Source organism: Ceratina calcarata, unplaced genomic scaffold (genome assembly GCF_001652005.2).
Source record: "Ceratina calcarata isolate Rehan_Ccalc_2016 unplaced genomic scaffold, ASM165200v1 scaffold72.2, whole genome shotgun sequence".
In the NCBI taxonomy this organism is placed as follows: domain Eukaryota; kingdom Metazoa; phylum Arthropoda; class Insecta; order Hymenoptera; family Apidae; genus Ceratina; species Ceratina calcarata.
In genome coordinates this window covers 182,664-198,824 of record NW_017178472.1, presented here as the reverse complement: position 1 = coordinate 198,824, position 16,161 = coordinate 182,664, and the positions used below count along the sequence as shown (strand labels likewise).

General features: G+C 39.5%; 1 protein-coding gene across 11 annotated transcripts in view; it reads left to right on the top strand.

Moving 5' to 3' along the window:
• LOC108630328 (dystrophin, isoforms A/C/F/G/H) overlaps positions 1–16,161 on the top strand; it is a 447,367-nt gene that overhangs the window by 317,093 nt on the left and 114,113 nt on the right. For 10 of the 11 annotated variants that reach the window (XM_026817954.1, XM_026817961.1, XM_026817960.1 and 7 more), the window contains one exon: positions 6,645–6,668. The exons of the other annotated variant lie outside the window; for it this stretch is intronic. In XM_026817954.1, the coding sequence (XP_026673755.1) occupies positions 6,645–6,668 (24 nt within the window). The remainder of the gene's footprint in view (positions 1–6,644; positions 6,669–16,161) is intronic. 11 annotated transcript variants of the gene reach the window in all.

Here is a 16,161-nt window from a genome sequence, read left to right as displayed (position 1 = left end):
GTGCTGTCTTAATTAACCGATTACGAAATAACAGCGTACGTATTTCCTCACCATTTGTAAGCTGTTCATTATCAATTCCAACGCAAAATGTTTCACACAATAAATAACTCATGTAACGATGTGGCAGAGAATAATTTCAAAGAAGGAAACCAGTTATTTCCATTTGAATGCATTCCCCCGTGTCGTCATTATGTAGCAACGATACTCTGCTGGATTATATTTCTGGAACAAATATAATTATTTTATTTGTCTGAAAATAATTAAAGCGATATACGTTATTATATTGTTAAATAGCTCTTTTTATTGTCAAGAGAAAAATATTCATGATTTCAAAAAAAAGGAAAAAGTAATTATTCTTTAATAAGCAATTATTCATGATTTCAAAAAATGGAGAAAGTAATTATTCTATTTAGCATTTTAACTTGTTAGAATTAATAAAGCAGGATGGTGAATAATCATTCTTTTACGTTCTTATGTACGTATCATAGTTATTGTCCGAGATTAACGAGCACAAAGTTTCTTGAGCGATAACGTCGTTAACAGGACGAAAAGGGTGGACAAACGGTTGATGGTCGGCTGAGCGAGTAAAAAGCTCAACGCGGAGGATTACGTAAACTCCGGGTGCAGTTTCTCTGTCGAGCGTAGGATCACCGGCGATCCAATCTTGCCTGGAACTGGTGCGATGCGACGTGTGTGCGGCTTCCAGTGTAGTTATTCTATTTCAGTCCCTGGAGGGAACGGGAATACGAAACACCGTTGCAGCTAATTACGCGCGCAATGAAGAGTATGAATACAGATTAAAACTTGCACGACCATTCTGCCCTCTCTTCCTCTTCTGTGTTTTATACAAACCTTCGCTATCTTTCTCACCCACGCGCGCACGGAATTATAAAAATGCTCTCACGTTTAAACGTTGCCTTTTTTTAGGCGATGGATGTCGTCTAGATTGTTAAACGTAGCGTTTGGTTTTATTCTAAAAGATAATTCTATTCAATGCGTAAAGTGAAGTAATTGATAAATAATTAATTATATTTTGTTCAAGTATTTTAACTAACGAATACGTAACCGGAGATCATTTTTTCAAAGATTAAATTACTTTAGAAAAGAAAGGAATTAATTCGATGTACTAGATTCGCTTGTCTGACTAATGACTGATTCAGACTACTGTGGATACGAACTTATACCAGTGTCTCATTGAAGTGTCGCGATGAGAGTATCGGAATAAGAAAGTTCACGATTCGGGTTTAGCAAGGATCACAATTCCATTGACGACGATCAGGTTTTATTAATTTTGAAACAGTTTCACTCTGAAAATCAACAGACACGGTTAAAACCACCGTGTTGAGCGGATCCATCAATCGACAGGCCGGGGCCGTGGTAACAATTCAATTACCCGTGACCAAAGCCACCGTCACCAATTATAATTCTCCATAAATCCGTTTCGTTCGAGCGCTAGAGATCCCTGCACGTTATTTGTCGGTTCGAACGTTCATCTGGATCGGTCGTTCACCCCGTGCTCCCAACCACCGTGATATACACATACTTTTCGAGCACCCTGTACGTTTCTCGCTGACGAGAAGTAGGTAGGTACGCCGTGGTACTGAGTGGCGGCGATAAATATTCATGGACACCACCAGCGAGCGATGCTTCGCTATCTTTCTCCGTGGCACACAAGCGGCTACATCCCATTCCAGTTTACTTACTCGAGGCTAGGACAAGGTGGTTGAATGCGCGACGAGGAGCCGACACGTTCCACGGTTATGTTGGTTACCAGTGCTGATGCACCCTAATACTCTGCTGATTCCGCACCTACCCGTGACGGATGCGCCCAAGCCTCACGCGCGCGCGTACTGGTTATTGCGTAGGTCAGGAATTGTAAATAAGATAATAGAGGGGCGATCACATGCTTGAAGGAACAAAATGCTGGAAATTGGACTTCATTTACTGCATCATCTTCTATGTCACCCTATTATTATCTATCCATTTACATATTATGGAAATCGTTGTCTTCTTGTGCTTTTTATAATATCTTCATGAATACTGTGTAATATTAATGACGAATTCTATAACACATGTAGCATAACCAATTCACTCAGAACGTTTTATTACGCAAAAACACAAAATAATTTACTAACTTGATCTGAATCGATCTTGTTTAGCAATTATTTTGAACAATTCATGAGAGTTCAAAGGATTCGAAGGAATTTGCGGGAGTGGCGAAGTCCATGAGTCGTAGAATTTCACTTTGTGAAAATTTTAGTGCAGAGGGAAAGTACCGTACACGGCTGAATGCGTTGCTGTTAGATCCTCAGATACTTCGCAGTTGCTAAGGAAAGTTCACCAAGGAAATTGAAATTCCGATGTTCAAGCGCGTACTGTTAGAAGCTTGATGTATGATAAACTGAAATATCGACGATGCATAGCATACGTACATATAATCGTAGACGAAATATACGAGAGGATCTAGCACCTATTATTTATATTATTGAATTGTAATGTAGGAAATCGGCAATCTGATGTTCTGTAGGGAACTGGGAGAACTAGAATCGATGGTCAGTTGGATGATCAGAGCAGTCGCCCAAGCAAGCGAAACACCCGGTCCCACAAAAACGATCGATCAATTTTGTTTTTGCTACAATAAACGTATACCGTGAAAACATTTTACTTCAGGTCCTGCTTCGTTCATAATTTTATTTTCTTGTACAATATTAATAAAACCTTCATATTACTATAAAAAAGTTATCTTCTAAATATAATCGTACGTAAAATTGATTAAATTTGAGTTATTCTTAAATAAATACATTATGCGATTAAATTTCTTAAATTAATGGAATATATTGCTTTGAGAACAATAACACAAAAATGAACAGAAACGATGAACAGATAAATACATAGAGGGAAAATTTTCTGTAAGTAGGTCGTCGGAATTCGAATGGTTAAGTTGAGTACAATTTTTCACTACACCATGCAAGCATGAGAATCGCTAGAGAAAAGGCTGTGATTCTACGGAGGCTCTCATCCATTTCCTCGATAAAAAGAGAGAAGGGGAGGAAAAAATTCCCACGAAAATAAGCCGCGAATGCCGAGAGAAAAATCTAAAGCTCGGGGCCGATGCCAAGGGGACGGGAGGACGGCCAACTAACACGGTGGCTCTGTCGTAACGGCAGAAAAGTTCCACTTACGTATTACAACGTGGCGTAGCGAAATGAAATTCGCACGGAGTTCTTCCCGTCTCGTTGGCCTCTCTCGTCGGTAGCTGGGAAAATGAAAACGTTCCGGGGGGAGGAGAAAAAAGTGATAAATTGTAACGCGAGTGGAGCAAGTGGCGTTAAATCCGCGCCGAGCCAAAAATCTACGCTACTCTTTTTCCGTTTTCTTGGGAACATCCTCGTTGACTGTAGGTCACGGAGAAGCCAGTGAGCGAAGTCGAAATTAAGTTCCCGAGAATCGCGAAACCGGATTAAACGTTTCGAAGCGGTTTGAAAATTTTAGATTCTCCACTTCGTGAATGTTTTAAACTGACTTCAGTTTTCGATTAGATTTTAAATGGAAACACACTCTTTTAATTACATGAAATGGAACATAATAATATTGTTAACAAGTATTAGAATATATGAATAACAAATTCAGAAAAACAGCTTTATCTTTTCCCATTTAAGTGCCCTATTTCTCTCATGCGTTCAAATTGATTCAATTAGGAATATACGGATATTGGAAATCTTTCATCGAATTTTTTATTCATAAAACATCGCATACTTCCAGATTTCAATTAATTAATTCAACGAAATATAACGAACGGTTAACGAAAATAGAGCAATCGGATCCTCGGGTTCATTTGATAACAGGCTGATCAAGAAACGTGCGTATAGAAAAAGCGTGGACTATAGAATTGCAGGGAAAAAAGTAGTGAAGAGATGGCACGGCGCGTTGGAACGGAAGAGGCATATTCGATGCGCATTTACAGGGGTCACGTAGATGAGCGGCTGTACGCGAGTTGGAAAAGCGCGCACAAACACCATCGTGCTGACTGACAGGCTGCACGTCGGCTTTTACACGGACGTTCGGTGCTCAATTGAATTCCGCGCCGTGCCGCTCCTCTCCCAACCGTTTTAGACACTATTTATTCTGTTCGAGTACAGGGTAATGCGATCGAGGCCTATTACGCCGCGGATTTTCATTTATTTGCAAACTGTCCGACTGAAAAACGGTTCAAGGACTATTGGAGCTTCACGGTGGATTCGTTCCCGACTGCCTTCGAACGGGTTAACGAAATACCTATGCATATACGTTGCTCATTTGCAAAGTGAATAAAACATAATGTGTCTCGGAATTACCAGTTTCAACCTTTTTAATTATTTTGTAACTGTAATAACATCGTTATGCAACAAATAAGCAAAAATATAAATAAATACTTCATTTCTCATAACTTTCCAGTAGTTGATTAATTATTTCTTATGTTATGTTGCTATGATTATATACTTTATATTGTTTTCATTACATTTTCTTCTATTTCGCACTATATAATATGTTCATAACTATTGAGAACTTTAAATTCAATTAAATTCAACTTTATATGGAGTCCTCTACTATAAAACGCTGAAGGTTTCTGAGCGAGTGATCATCGCTGACCGTCACGTGCGCCGAATTCGTCGAACAAACAGCGCAGCGTCATAACGTTGATCCGAGTTTTGGGCCGTTTCTCCGTTTAACATCAATGGGGCGTTAATTCGTCGACGGACGCAGCGTACCGACGTTTGTACCCGCGACGCGGCATGTGACGTCGTTAACGTCGCTGTACCGTAACGATTGTGTGCCCGCGAAACAAGAACAACGCCGAGTCGGATCACCGACCCGTTAATCGCTGTCAAATTTCAAAATTCCACGCCCGAAATTCCCTCTCGACCGGGGACTACGTACCAGTATCCGCCGTATTCTCTCTCTGTCTGTTTCCGCATTTCATTGTTCGTCAGACTTTACTGCCGCCCGTAAAGCAAAAGGTTTTCAAATTTATTTCATGAGAAAAATTGCAATATGGCACTGGTATTAAATACAGCAGATTGAGCTAACAGTAACACACGCTCGAAATATCATGAAATAAGTTTGAATAATTGATATCAAGCCGTTTCACTATACCGTAAAAAACATTTTGTCACATCTTAGTCTAAACGAAATATAACGAACGGTTAACGAAAATAGAGCAATCGGATCCTCGGGTTCATTTGATAACAGGCTGATCAAGAAACGTGCGTATAGAAAAAGCGTGGACTATAGAATTGCAGGGAAAAAAGTAGTGAAGAGATGGCACGGCGCGTTGGAACGGAAGAGGCATATTCGATGCGCATTTACAGGGGTCACGTAGATGAGCGGCTGTACGCGAGTTGGAAAAGCGCGCACAAACACCATCGTGCTGACTGACAGGCTGCACGTCGGCTTTTACACGGACGTTCGGTGCTCAATTGAATTCCGCGCCGTGCCGCTCCTCTCCCAACCGTTTTAGACACTATTTATTCTGTTCGAGTACAGGGTAATGCGATCGAGGCCTATTACGCCGCGGATTTTCATTTATTTGCAAACTGTCCGACTGAAAAACGGTTCAAGGACTATTGGAGCTTCACGGTGGATTCGTTCCCGACTGCCTTCGAACGGGTTAACGAAATACCTATGCATATACGTTGCTCATTTGCAAAGTGAATAAAACATAATGTGTCTCGGAATTACCAGTTTCAACCTTTTTAATTATTTTGTAACTGTAATAATGTCGTTATGCAACAAATAAGCAAAAATATAAATAAATACTTCATTTCTCATAACTTTCCAGTAGTTGATTAATTATTTCTTATGTTATGTTGCTATGATTATATACTTTATATTGTTTTCATTACATTTTCTTCTATTTCGCACTATATAATATGTTCATAACTATTGAGAACTTTAAATTCAATTAAATTCAACTTTATATGGAGTCCTCTACTATAAAACGCTGAAGGTTTCTGAGCGAGTGATCATCGCTGACCGTCACGTGCGCCGAATTCGTCGAACAAACAGCGCAGCGTCATAACGTTGATCCGAGTTTTGGGCCGTTTCTCCGTTTAACATCAATGGGGCGTTAATTCGTCGACGGACGCAGCGTACCGACGTTTGTACCCGCGACGCGGCATGTGACGTCGTTAACGTCGCTGTACCGTAACGATTGTGTGCCCGCGAAACAAGAACAACGCCGAGTCGGATCACCGACCCGTTAATCGCTGTCAAATTTCAAAATTCCACGCCCGAAATTCCCTCTCGACCGGGGACTACGTACCAGTATCCGCCGTATTCTCTCTCTGTCTGTTTCCGCATTTCATTGTTCGTCAGACTTTACTGCCGCCCGTAAAGCAAAAGGTTTTCAAATTTATTTCATGAGAAAAATTGCAATATGGCACTGGTATTAAATACAGCAGATTGAGCTAACAGTAACACACGCTCGAAATATCATGAAATAAGTTTGAATAATTGATATCAAGCCGTTTCACTATACCGTAAAAAACATTTTGTCACATCTTAGTCTTAATACTATACACATTGTCATCATCATCATCATAATCATTAATTAAAGTTAATACTGTTTACATACCTGTCTAAGTAAATTATGTTTAATTAATAAGCCAGCCAATTGCAGAAGGACTAAAGTAAGTGAAAAATTTTACAGAACATGTAGATAACTATATAATTGTAAATAATTATCGGTTAATTAGTTATTGTTATTGGATTGTCTTATGGTAGAATAACTGCCTTTCTCAACATATCGTAGCACATTATTTGTCAACTGTTCGATTCTTCACATTTTTATTCTAATACCTTGTTCATTTCTCCTGCAATTAAACAGTTTTTTAAATTTTATTATGTCTTGACGGTATGCTTAGAGTCACTGTCTTGTTGAATGAATTCCTTGTAAAAGATCAATTTCTCAAATTGTTTATTGTATATTTTCCCATGTCACGTTAATACACTTAACTGCATCCAAAGTCTCACCTAAAAAAATGTAAAGTAAAAACAACAGACTGGAAGTATCAAGTTAGTATACACGTTATTTACACTTTTTAGCTTGGTAGATGCACCTGTCCCCACCTATTTCAGTTTCGATTGATCACTGCTTCGTCATTGACAGATTCTAAGTAGAATGTACGAAAAGCATTACATCACAACTTCTTCCACTTTCACAAGCTGTAATGCATTGTACTCATACATGCAAGCTCATGAAAAATGTACATGTATATAAATTTTGTATATTATTATACGAACAAGTTCACAGAAAAAGATAATATTTTCTAAATTAAGGTATTCTATATGAATTAATTCGACGATAAGAATAAAATCTATACAGTTCAGCATAAAAATATTCCACTGCTACACGATTTTCGCGTACGCGTCGACCTAAATACTGTTCGCAGATAGAACTGTGTAACGCGTGTAAGCTGTGTGCGAAACAAACGTTCACGACGCGACGGACTAAAAGCTCGGACAGCGTGATACGCCTCGTCAGAGTACACACCAGGTATCATCGTAATCCGGAAGTACGAAATCGCGAACACCTCCGATGTCCGACTTTCGAATACTATGACAAACTGAAATGACGAAGATTAGTGAGCAACATTATTTTACTGTACGAAATAATGTTTCTTTATAGTCATATAGACTCTCAATATAATAAATGGCCAGAATTTATTTTAAAAAATAATTTGTACACAAATTAGAGTTGCAAAAGTTTCTGAAGATCTCCCCAAAGAAATGTTAGTATGCTAGACATTTATGTGATAGACAAATAACTGTACAGTGCAGACTATCTTGAATGTAGGAGTAAACAGCCTAAGTTTTTATTACACGTAACGAAGCAGGTCAAACTGTGGGACTAGTTTTCTCTCGCGGTCGTCGTCAAATTTCCCGAAATTTCTCTACTTAAATTCATGAACTACTTACCTGACGCCATTTGATCTCGCAAATCTCGAAGATATTTTCGAGGGACGTTGCGTTATTAGACTCGAAGGATACTGAGCTTAATTCTATCACGGAAATGCTCCATAATAGTGTATAAGGTCTGATTTTTACGACGAACCTGAATGAGATGGGGGACCGAATGTTCGGGAAATTGACGAAATCATAAATGGTATCGTTCTCATAGCTCGTAAAACCGGAAGCCGCGACGCGTTCATCGCATCGCCGAGGTAAGTGGGCGATCGACCACGATCCTGCAGCTTTGTCTAATGACACTGCCACTCGGACGGGAAAAACACTTTTGAGCTGCAGCGACATCGTACTTTTAGCTAGACGCATAGTTCTCCTTCGTTTATTCGCAATCAAATAGCTCGCAAAAGCTTATCTTTGATACCGAGTTTCGTTCGCGAATGTATCGCGAGAAATAAATGTCGTATAAATTTAATCGCAATGGCCACGAAAATGGTTAATAAGTATCTCGACTAATTTCGTTCCTACTATTATATTATATACGCGACTATTTTCGTCTGAAATTTAAACTATTTTGGGATTCACGACCTGTTTTTGACTGTGTTAGTTTTCTGTAAAAGAACACAACCCCAAGATATTAATAAATCTATGTCTCATTTTATCAGTGCTCAACCTGGCGTTGAATTTTGACATTTCAAAATCGAAATACTTTTCACCTACGTATTAAAAGTTAAATTACTCGTAACTTTATTTTGGAATTGAATGGAAATAGAAGTTTAAAATATAGACAGTATATGAATAAATAAAATAATGAATGTTCTTTGATTCAGCAGAAACTATTAGAATCATCAATAAATCTGCATTTCGTTGATCCTCGCTTTACAATAAAGATCATATAAACCCGAGATCGATGATTGAAAAAAATGAGGCATAGTACAATAGTAATGTAGTTATTATTATTACATTTCATATCAGGCTACGAAGTGAACTAGCCCCATTCATACTTCCTGTTTATTTTCGTCCTTTTACTATCTAGCTAGTTCTAACTATACGTATGTATATCCTCCTATTCATTGTACAGCTATTATGAAATGTGTTGTGGAAGAATGAATTAGAATTCAATTAGAAGAGTAAATCGAGCTTCATTAAATGCAAACCTTATATACAGTATTAGAAACTAGCTAAACGATAATCAATTATTATTTTATATGACTATTCTTGTCGATCCATACAGCACTGTATAAAAGAATGCATAATATAATGCATGTGTGAATTGCAAAATACTTTCAAACAAATTGTATGAATCACATGATGAAGAGAGTAATTTTGAAAATTGCATTATCGCGATAAACCGATGATACTAAAGAAATTTGCGCTGTCATTGTAAATTCCATTTGAGACCCTGATAAAAGCGAGAAGCTGAAAACCAAGGAAAGGAAGGAAGACAAGACAGAGAGTGGATGCAGGTTTTCGGTAGCTGCACTTTGTATTTAACCGAACCACGAACTAGTTGGGTTTTGATCGCCAATGGGGATGAAGCTGGGGAGCTGCGACGATGGCTGCGGCGCTCTCTAATCGTCCACAAGCCGCTTAACCCCAACCCCCGGTTCTCGCATCGACCTCTTTCGGTAACATTACGTCCGTGGTTGGTACACCAATTTCTCCATCAGAGTGCAGAATCGCTCAGTATTAACATTCGCCTCGATCTTCCGCCTGCATCGAACGGAATCCTCGTTGACGAAACAGAAGTGGCTAGCAGATGCATTTTACAGTCCGTCGCCTTGTCTCTTTAGTAACATCAAATTTCCATACTAGCAGAACAGAAAAGAACTTAAGATGGGATCTCTTATGTCGTTAGTAGAAACAAATTTTCTGCGAAAGTAAATAGTAACAATTACACTAATATGGAACTGTAATAATAAACTAATAACGCATTTTTTATGTTAAATTTTTAAATCGTTTATTCACAAAATGAATTCAGTTCAAGCTCTTGATATAGCAAATTAATAATTACAATAAATATTACAGAAATTGTCTGTTTACATTTCATACTTTAACAGCAGACTCTAAATTATTTCTGAACTTATCAAAAAATTCAACAAATTGAGACAAATTTTGACATAATCTAAAACAGATTTCGTCATCCGTCAAAATATTTGATGAAGCAAAAAGAAAGGGTGAAATCGTTCTCGTCTCATTCGTTCCTCTGGCAGTCGTCGCGAAAGTTCAGCCACGTGTTTTCGACAGAAGACAAACGACGAGCGCCGGTGCTTCCTCGGCACAGCGTCGACGTGCATTTCCAATGTTGCGCCCCCTGACATTTAGATGATATTAAAATGAAATTTTTCCGGTTGCTGTTCCTGCTTACCCCGCCTCAACTTTTGACGCAAGACGCGACTGGCAGCCAGACCGGTTCCCTTTCGTCGCGTCTCGTCGCGTCGCCCAAAATGAGTCGAAGCGAAAGTTGGGGCGAAAAGAGTGTCGCACCGTGAATGCCGTTAATGGGTTCCGTCGGCGGTCCGTAGTTTTTCGTCTCACCCCCGGAAAAATGAGCGACGTACCTGGTGGTCGATCAGACCAAACGCCTAAAGTATTAACGACTCTAGGTGTAGAATTAAGATTGACCTTTTGTCTGTATTTTAATAAGAAAAATTAAATCATGCGGATGTATTTATATCTAAAACAATATCGAACTTATGTTATAAGGAATTAATTTTATTGAACACTTTTGTTTATAAAAAAGCGATAGGACACAAAATCAGAATCTGTTCAGTTATGAAAGGTCGAGATTCGTTACATACTTTCTTTTAAATGAATCGTGTGGAAACTCTGATTTTATTGTTTTTTACAAAGGAGATAGATTCCCGTGGTTGTTTCGGATAATCGTAACATCGAATAAATCAGCATTATTGAATCTCGAACTCAAGTGATTCCCCATGTAACTTTTACGTACTTTCTCACCCTAGAAAAAGAAAACCTTCGCCTCCTCGTCGAGAGTTGGTACGGAGCGGAAAAGAGACGACTCGGAGGAGGGACTGCCTCCAAACTCGTTTGAAAGTACGACGTTCACTTTGCATTTCATTCAGGAAATTGTTATCAATCCAAAAGGGGCAAAGTCGTGCCTTATGCTTGTGAAAATTTTCCCGAATCTCCTGAAAAGAACTCGCTTCGCATAAAATAATATTTGATTCCGTGACGAAACAGCACGTTAATGTTGAATCGGGTTACTGTAGCGTTTACAGTGACAGAAGTGAAAACATAATGGAACTCCTTTTCTAAACGAAAACGTATTTTTAAGGATCTTAAATAAAGAGAATTTGGTATCTTCTTCTACAGGCAATTTTTATAAGTTAATAAATAATCTTTCGTGTATGCATATTATAGCATGTGTGAATTGCAAAATACTTTCAAACAAATTGTATGAATCACATGATGAAGAGAGTAATTTTGAAAATTGCATTATCGCGATAAACCGATGATACTAAAGAAATTTGCGCTGTCATTGTAAATTCCATTTGAGACCCTGATAAAAGCGAGAAGCTGAAAACCAAGGAAAGGAAGGAAGACAAGACAGAGAGTGGATGCAGGTTTTCGGTAGCTGCACTTTGTATTTAACCGAACCACGAACTAGTTGGGTTTTGATCGCCAATGGGGATGAAGCTGGGGAGCTGCGACGATGGCTGCGGCGCTCTCTAATCGTCCACAAGCCGCTTAACCCCAACCCCCGGTTCTCGCATCGACCTCTTTCGGTAACATTACGTCCGTGGTTGGTACACCAATTTCTCCATCAGAGTGCAGAATCGCTCAGTATTAACATTCGCCTCGATCTTCCACTATACGTATGTATATCCTCCTATTCATTGTACAGCTATTATGAAATGTGTTGTGGAAGAATGAATTAGAATTCAATTAGAAGAGTAAATCGAGCTTCATTAAATGCAAACCTTATATACAGTATTAGAAACTAGCTAAACGATAATCAATTATTATTTTATATGACTATTCTTGTCGATCCATACAGCACTGTATAAAAGAATGCATAATATAATGCATGTGTGAATTGCAAAATACTTTCAAACAAATTGTATGAATCACATGATGAAGAGAGTAATTTTGAAAATTGCATTATCGCGATAAACCGATGATACTAAAGAAATTTGCGCTGTCATTGTAAATTCCATTTGAGACCCTGATAAAAGCGAGAAGCTGAAAACCAAGGAAAGGAAGGAAGACAAGACAGAGAGTGGATGCAGGTTTTCGGTAGCTGCACTTTGTATTTAACCGAACCACGAACTAGTTGGGTTTTGATCGCCAATGGGGATGAAGCTGGGGAGCTGCGACGATGGCTGCGGCGCTCTCTAATCGTCCACAAGCCGCTTAACCCCAACCCCCGGTTCTCGCATCGACCTCTTTCGGTAACATTACGTCCGTGGTTGGTACACCAATTTCTCCATCAGAGTGCAGAATCGCTCAGTATTAACATTCGCCTCGATCTTCCGCCTGCATCGAACGGAATCCTCGTTGACGAAACAGAAGTGGCTAGCAGATGCATTTTACAGTCCGTCGCCTTGTCTCTTTAGTAACATCAAATTTCCATACTAGCAGAACAGAAAAGAACTTAAGATGGGATCTCTTATGTCGTTAGTAGAAACAAATTTTCTGCGAAAGTAAATAGTAACAATTACACTAATATGGAACTGTAATAATAAACTAATAACGCATTTTTTATGTTAAATTTTTAAATCGTTTATTCACAAAATGAATTCAGTTCAAGCTCTTGATATAGCAAATTAATAATTACAATAAATATTACAGAAATTGTCTGTTTACATTTCATACTTTAACAGCAGACTCTAAATTATTTCTGAACTTATCAAAAAATTCAACAAATTGAGACAAATTTTGACATAATCTAAAACAGATTTCGTCATCCGTCAAAATATTTGATGAAGCAAAAAGAAAGGGTGAAATCGTTCTCGTCTCATTCGTTCCTCTGGCAGTCGTCGCGAAAGTTCAGCCACGTGTTTTCGACAGAAGACAAACGACGAGCGCCGGTGCTTCCTCGGCACAGCGTCGACGTGCATTTCCAATGTTGCGCCCCCTGACATTTAGATGATATTAAAATGAAATTTTTCCGGTTGCTGTTCCTGCTTACCCCGCCTCAACTTTTGACGCAAGACGCGACTGGCAGCCAGACCGGTTCCCTTTCGTCGCGTCTCGTCGCGTCGCCCAAAATGAGTCGAAGCGAAAGTTGGGGCGAAAAGAGTGTCGCACCGTGAATGCCGTTAATGGGTTCCGTCGGCGGTCCGTAGTTTTTCGTCTCACCCCCGGAAAAATGAGCGACGTACCTGGTGGTCGATCAGACCAAACGCCTAAAGTATTAACGACATATTTTATTTATTTTATTATGATACATTTCATTTTTCAGCATTTAATGTTGAGTATAGTTTAAAAATGGAAAAACGATTAGGAAGATTATAAGAGGAAGTGGAAAGTAGACAAGTGCGAGACAATTCATTCTTCAAACGTCCGATATTTTATTTCACTTCCACGCTTTTCCTCTTTAACAGTATTCACATAAATCCTTCGTTTGTCTTAGGTACAATCTGATTTATTTCCAATATCAACAAATTATTCAAATTTGAAACTTGTACAATTTATGGCTTCACTGAAATACATCGTATTATTTGAAAATCCAATACCAATAGATTAGAAAATTACAAAATATCTTTCTCTGTTTGCATTATTACAATATAGTTAAGTTTCTACGTAAAAATCGTATTTCCATTGCATCGATAGTGCATAAAAATATTCAACATTCGAAGATCAAGAAATCACACTTCTGTATCTTTGCATATCGATTTGGAAACAGAAAAATCAAAGAAAATCGTTCCTTCTCGGATTCGATCTCGCGTGAAACGGTAAATTATTTGAGGTTCATCAAGGATGTCGTGACGGGTCGAGGCTGGTGTTTTACAAATCCGCCTCGTTACTTACCACAGCCTGCTAGTTCGATGCATTATTCATCCCCGTAGCCGGTTTTCTCGCTCCCCGTATATTTTATTTCCATCGCGAGCAGACACACTCTACTAGCGTTCGTATCCAATCGAATCCATCTAGACCGATGCGATGGCTCGCTTTTCTAATCCGACGAAACGCGAGCCGCTCTTCCATCCCCGGGGCCACATTTTATCCACCTTTCGTCTCCCTCCGCTCGTAGAGGAAGAGGAGGTGGACACGCGTCATTGATTTCGTAACAAGCTGGAGAACGAGCGACTCTCTTCCGTGTGCCGTTTGTTCACCTCGTTCCAAGGATAAAGGGATAATTTTTCTTCGAGGAATTGGATTCCATGTAACAATGGAACTCGGATGTGCACCTGACACGATGCGTTCGATGGAACCAGCAAGAACTAATCGTTTCTCGAGCTGGAATCCAACGTTCTTGTCTCTTCCCTGCTATATAATAGCCATTTCTGTGAGAATCGGCCATTTGGTGCACGATTTTGTAACAGTAATCTATGTCGAAGTTATTATGTTAGTTACTTCCGAACAAGTTTTTACTAGGAAATAGATGTTGCATCAAATATTAGAAGATAAATTCAAATATTTAAAGACAAATCAGTGTTTGAAAATCATTCGAATATTGATTGCAAACACAACTTGTCAGTTTTATCATACTCTATAGTACAGGATAATGGATTTTATAACTGATATACTCTCATTTAAGACTGGTCTTCCGCGATTCTTTTTAGCAAATAGTTTTCGTTGAGAAGACGAATTATGTTTGTGCGGTGGACTATCATTTGTCCCGATATCCCCGCGAAGATGCAGAGGGCCAATTTTTCTTCGAGAAATTGGATTTTCTCTAACAATGGAGTCGACGTGCACTCGACGTCGTGATGTATTCGATGGCACTTATACCGAGATAAGCGTTCTTCTTCTAGATAAAAGCTTTGCCGGAACGTTGATTGTTCATACCCTAGTGGAACACGAATAAATGCGATTAATATTTTAACATTACAACATTTATTAACAATACAAACTGCAATTTAAGAACTTTGAAAACGTAAAGATTTGAGACAACGTCTGACGCTTCATCAGAGTGTTTCTTGGCTAAGTAACGTTACTGTGTAAATTAACAGTGGTCCAGTGCAAACTTGGACTTCGTTAAAAGTGTAAATTTACAAAACTCTACGTAACCGCGTTATCTACGATCCGACTTCACATTGCAAACGCACGACTCCGTTTCCAGCCTCTTCAACGAATTCCCTTGAACGATTTTAACATCCATGTCAATGGCGGTCTTAAAACTGTAAACTGTTCTGTAAAATTCTTGCTGTGCACGTTCGTTAGTAACTTTAGGTGTTCGGAACGCTGTCCACCGGTTAATCGAGGCACGTGGCGCAATCATTTTTCCGGAATCCGCGCACGTGTCACGCGACACTCGCCCCTTGTACAAGGGCGTTTAACGGTGATCGATAATTGGCTCGTTGGCGGATTCGCACGCGAACTGTGATCGGGTTTGCAAAACCAAGGCGTGGAAGTGCAATACCACGAGGTGTGAAAAAAATGCGTGACACAGTATCGTGGAAAGAGACACGCGAGGACACCGACGTGAGTGCGTGCGCGTGTTCATCGAGTGTCGCCGCGATGAGGTCGAAGGTAAACAGGTAAAGGACGTAGATCGTCTACAGAGGTTGGTCGTGCAGGGTACGACGGGGTGATGAGGGAGGAACTATCGGGTACGTAATTACGGTGGATTATCGTGAAAGTGTACGGAAAGGGGGCACCTGGCCCGGTGGGCGTGCCACCCTACAGGGGAACAACCCCCCTCGGGGTGCGCGCAGAAAGAGATCGGACGACGCACGATACATCTACATTTCCTACATGCTGCTGGCCGAGCTGCACCTCTTCGAACAGGTAACCATCAGATCTCTGCTCAATTTCACTTTTATAAATGACTTGTTAGTGCGAGACGCGGTTGCAATTTTAACAATAAAAAATTCCTATTGATACCCTTCATGCTTCAAAACTCCATATACGTCGGACCCTAATGCAAGCGGCTAATATAGGGCATTTGCTATCTGTCTATATACCACCTATTCCGTTTTAGAAAAAACGAGCCGATTGCAAAATCGTGGTTTAAAATACGAAAACGTGTGAACGCTTTCGGTCATATTCGGCAAAATTAGCGAATCAGTCAAAACTTTGCATCGTTTG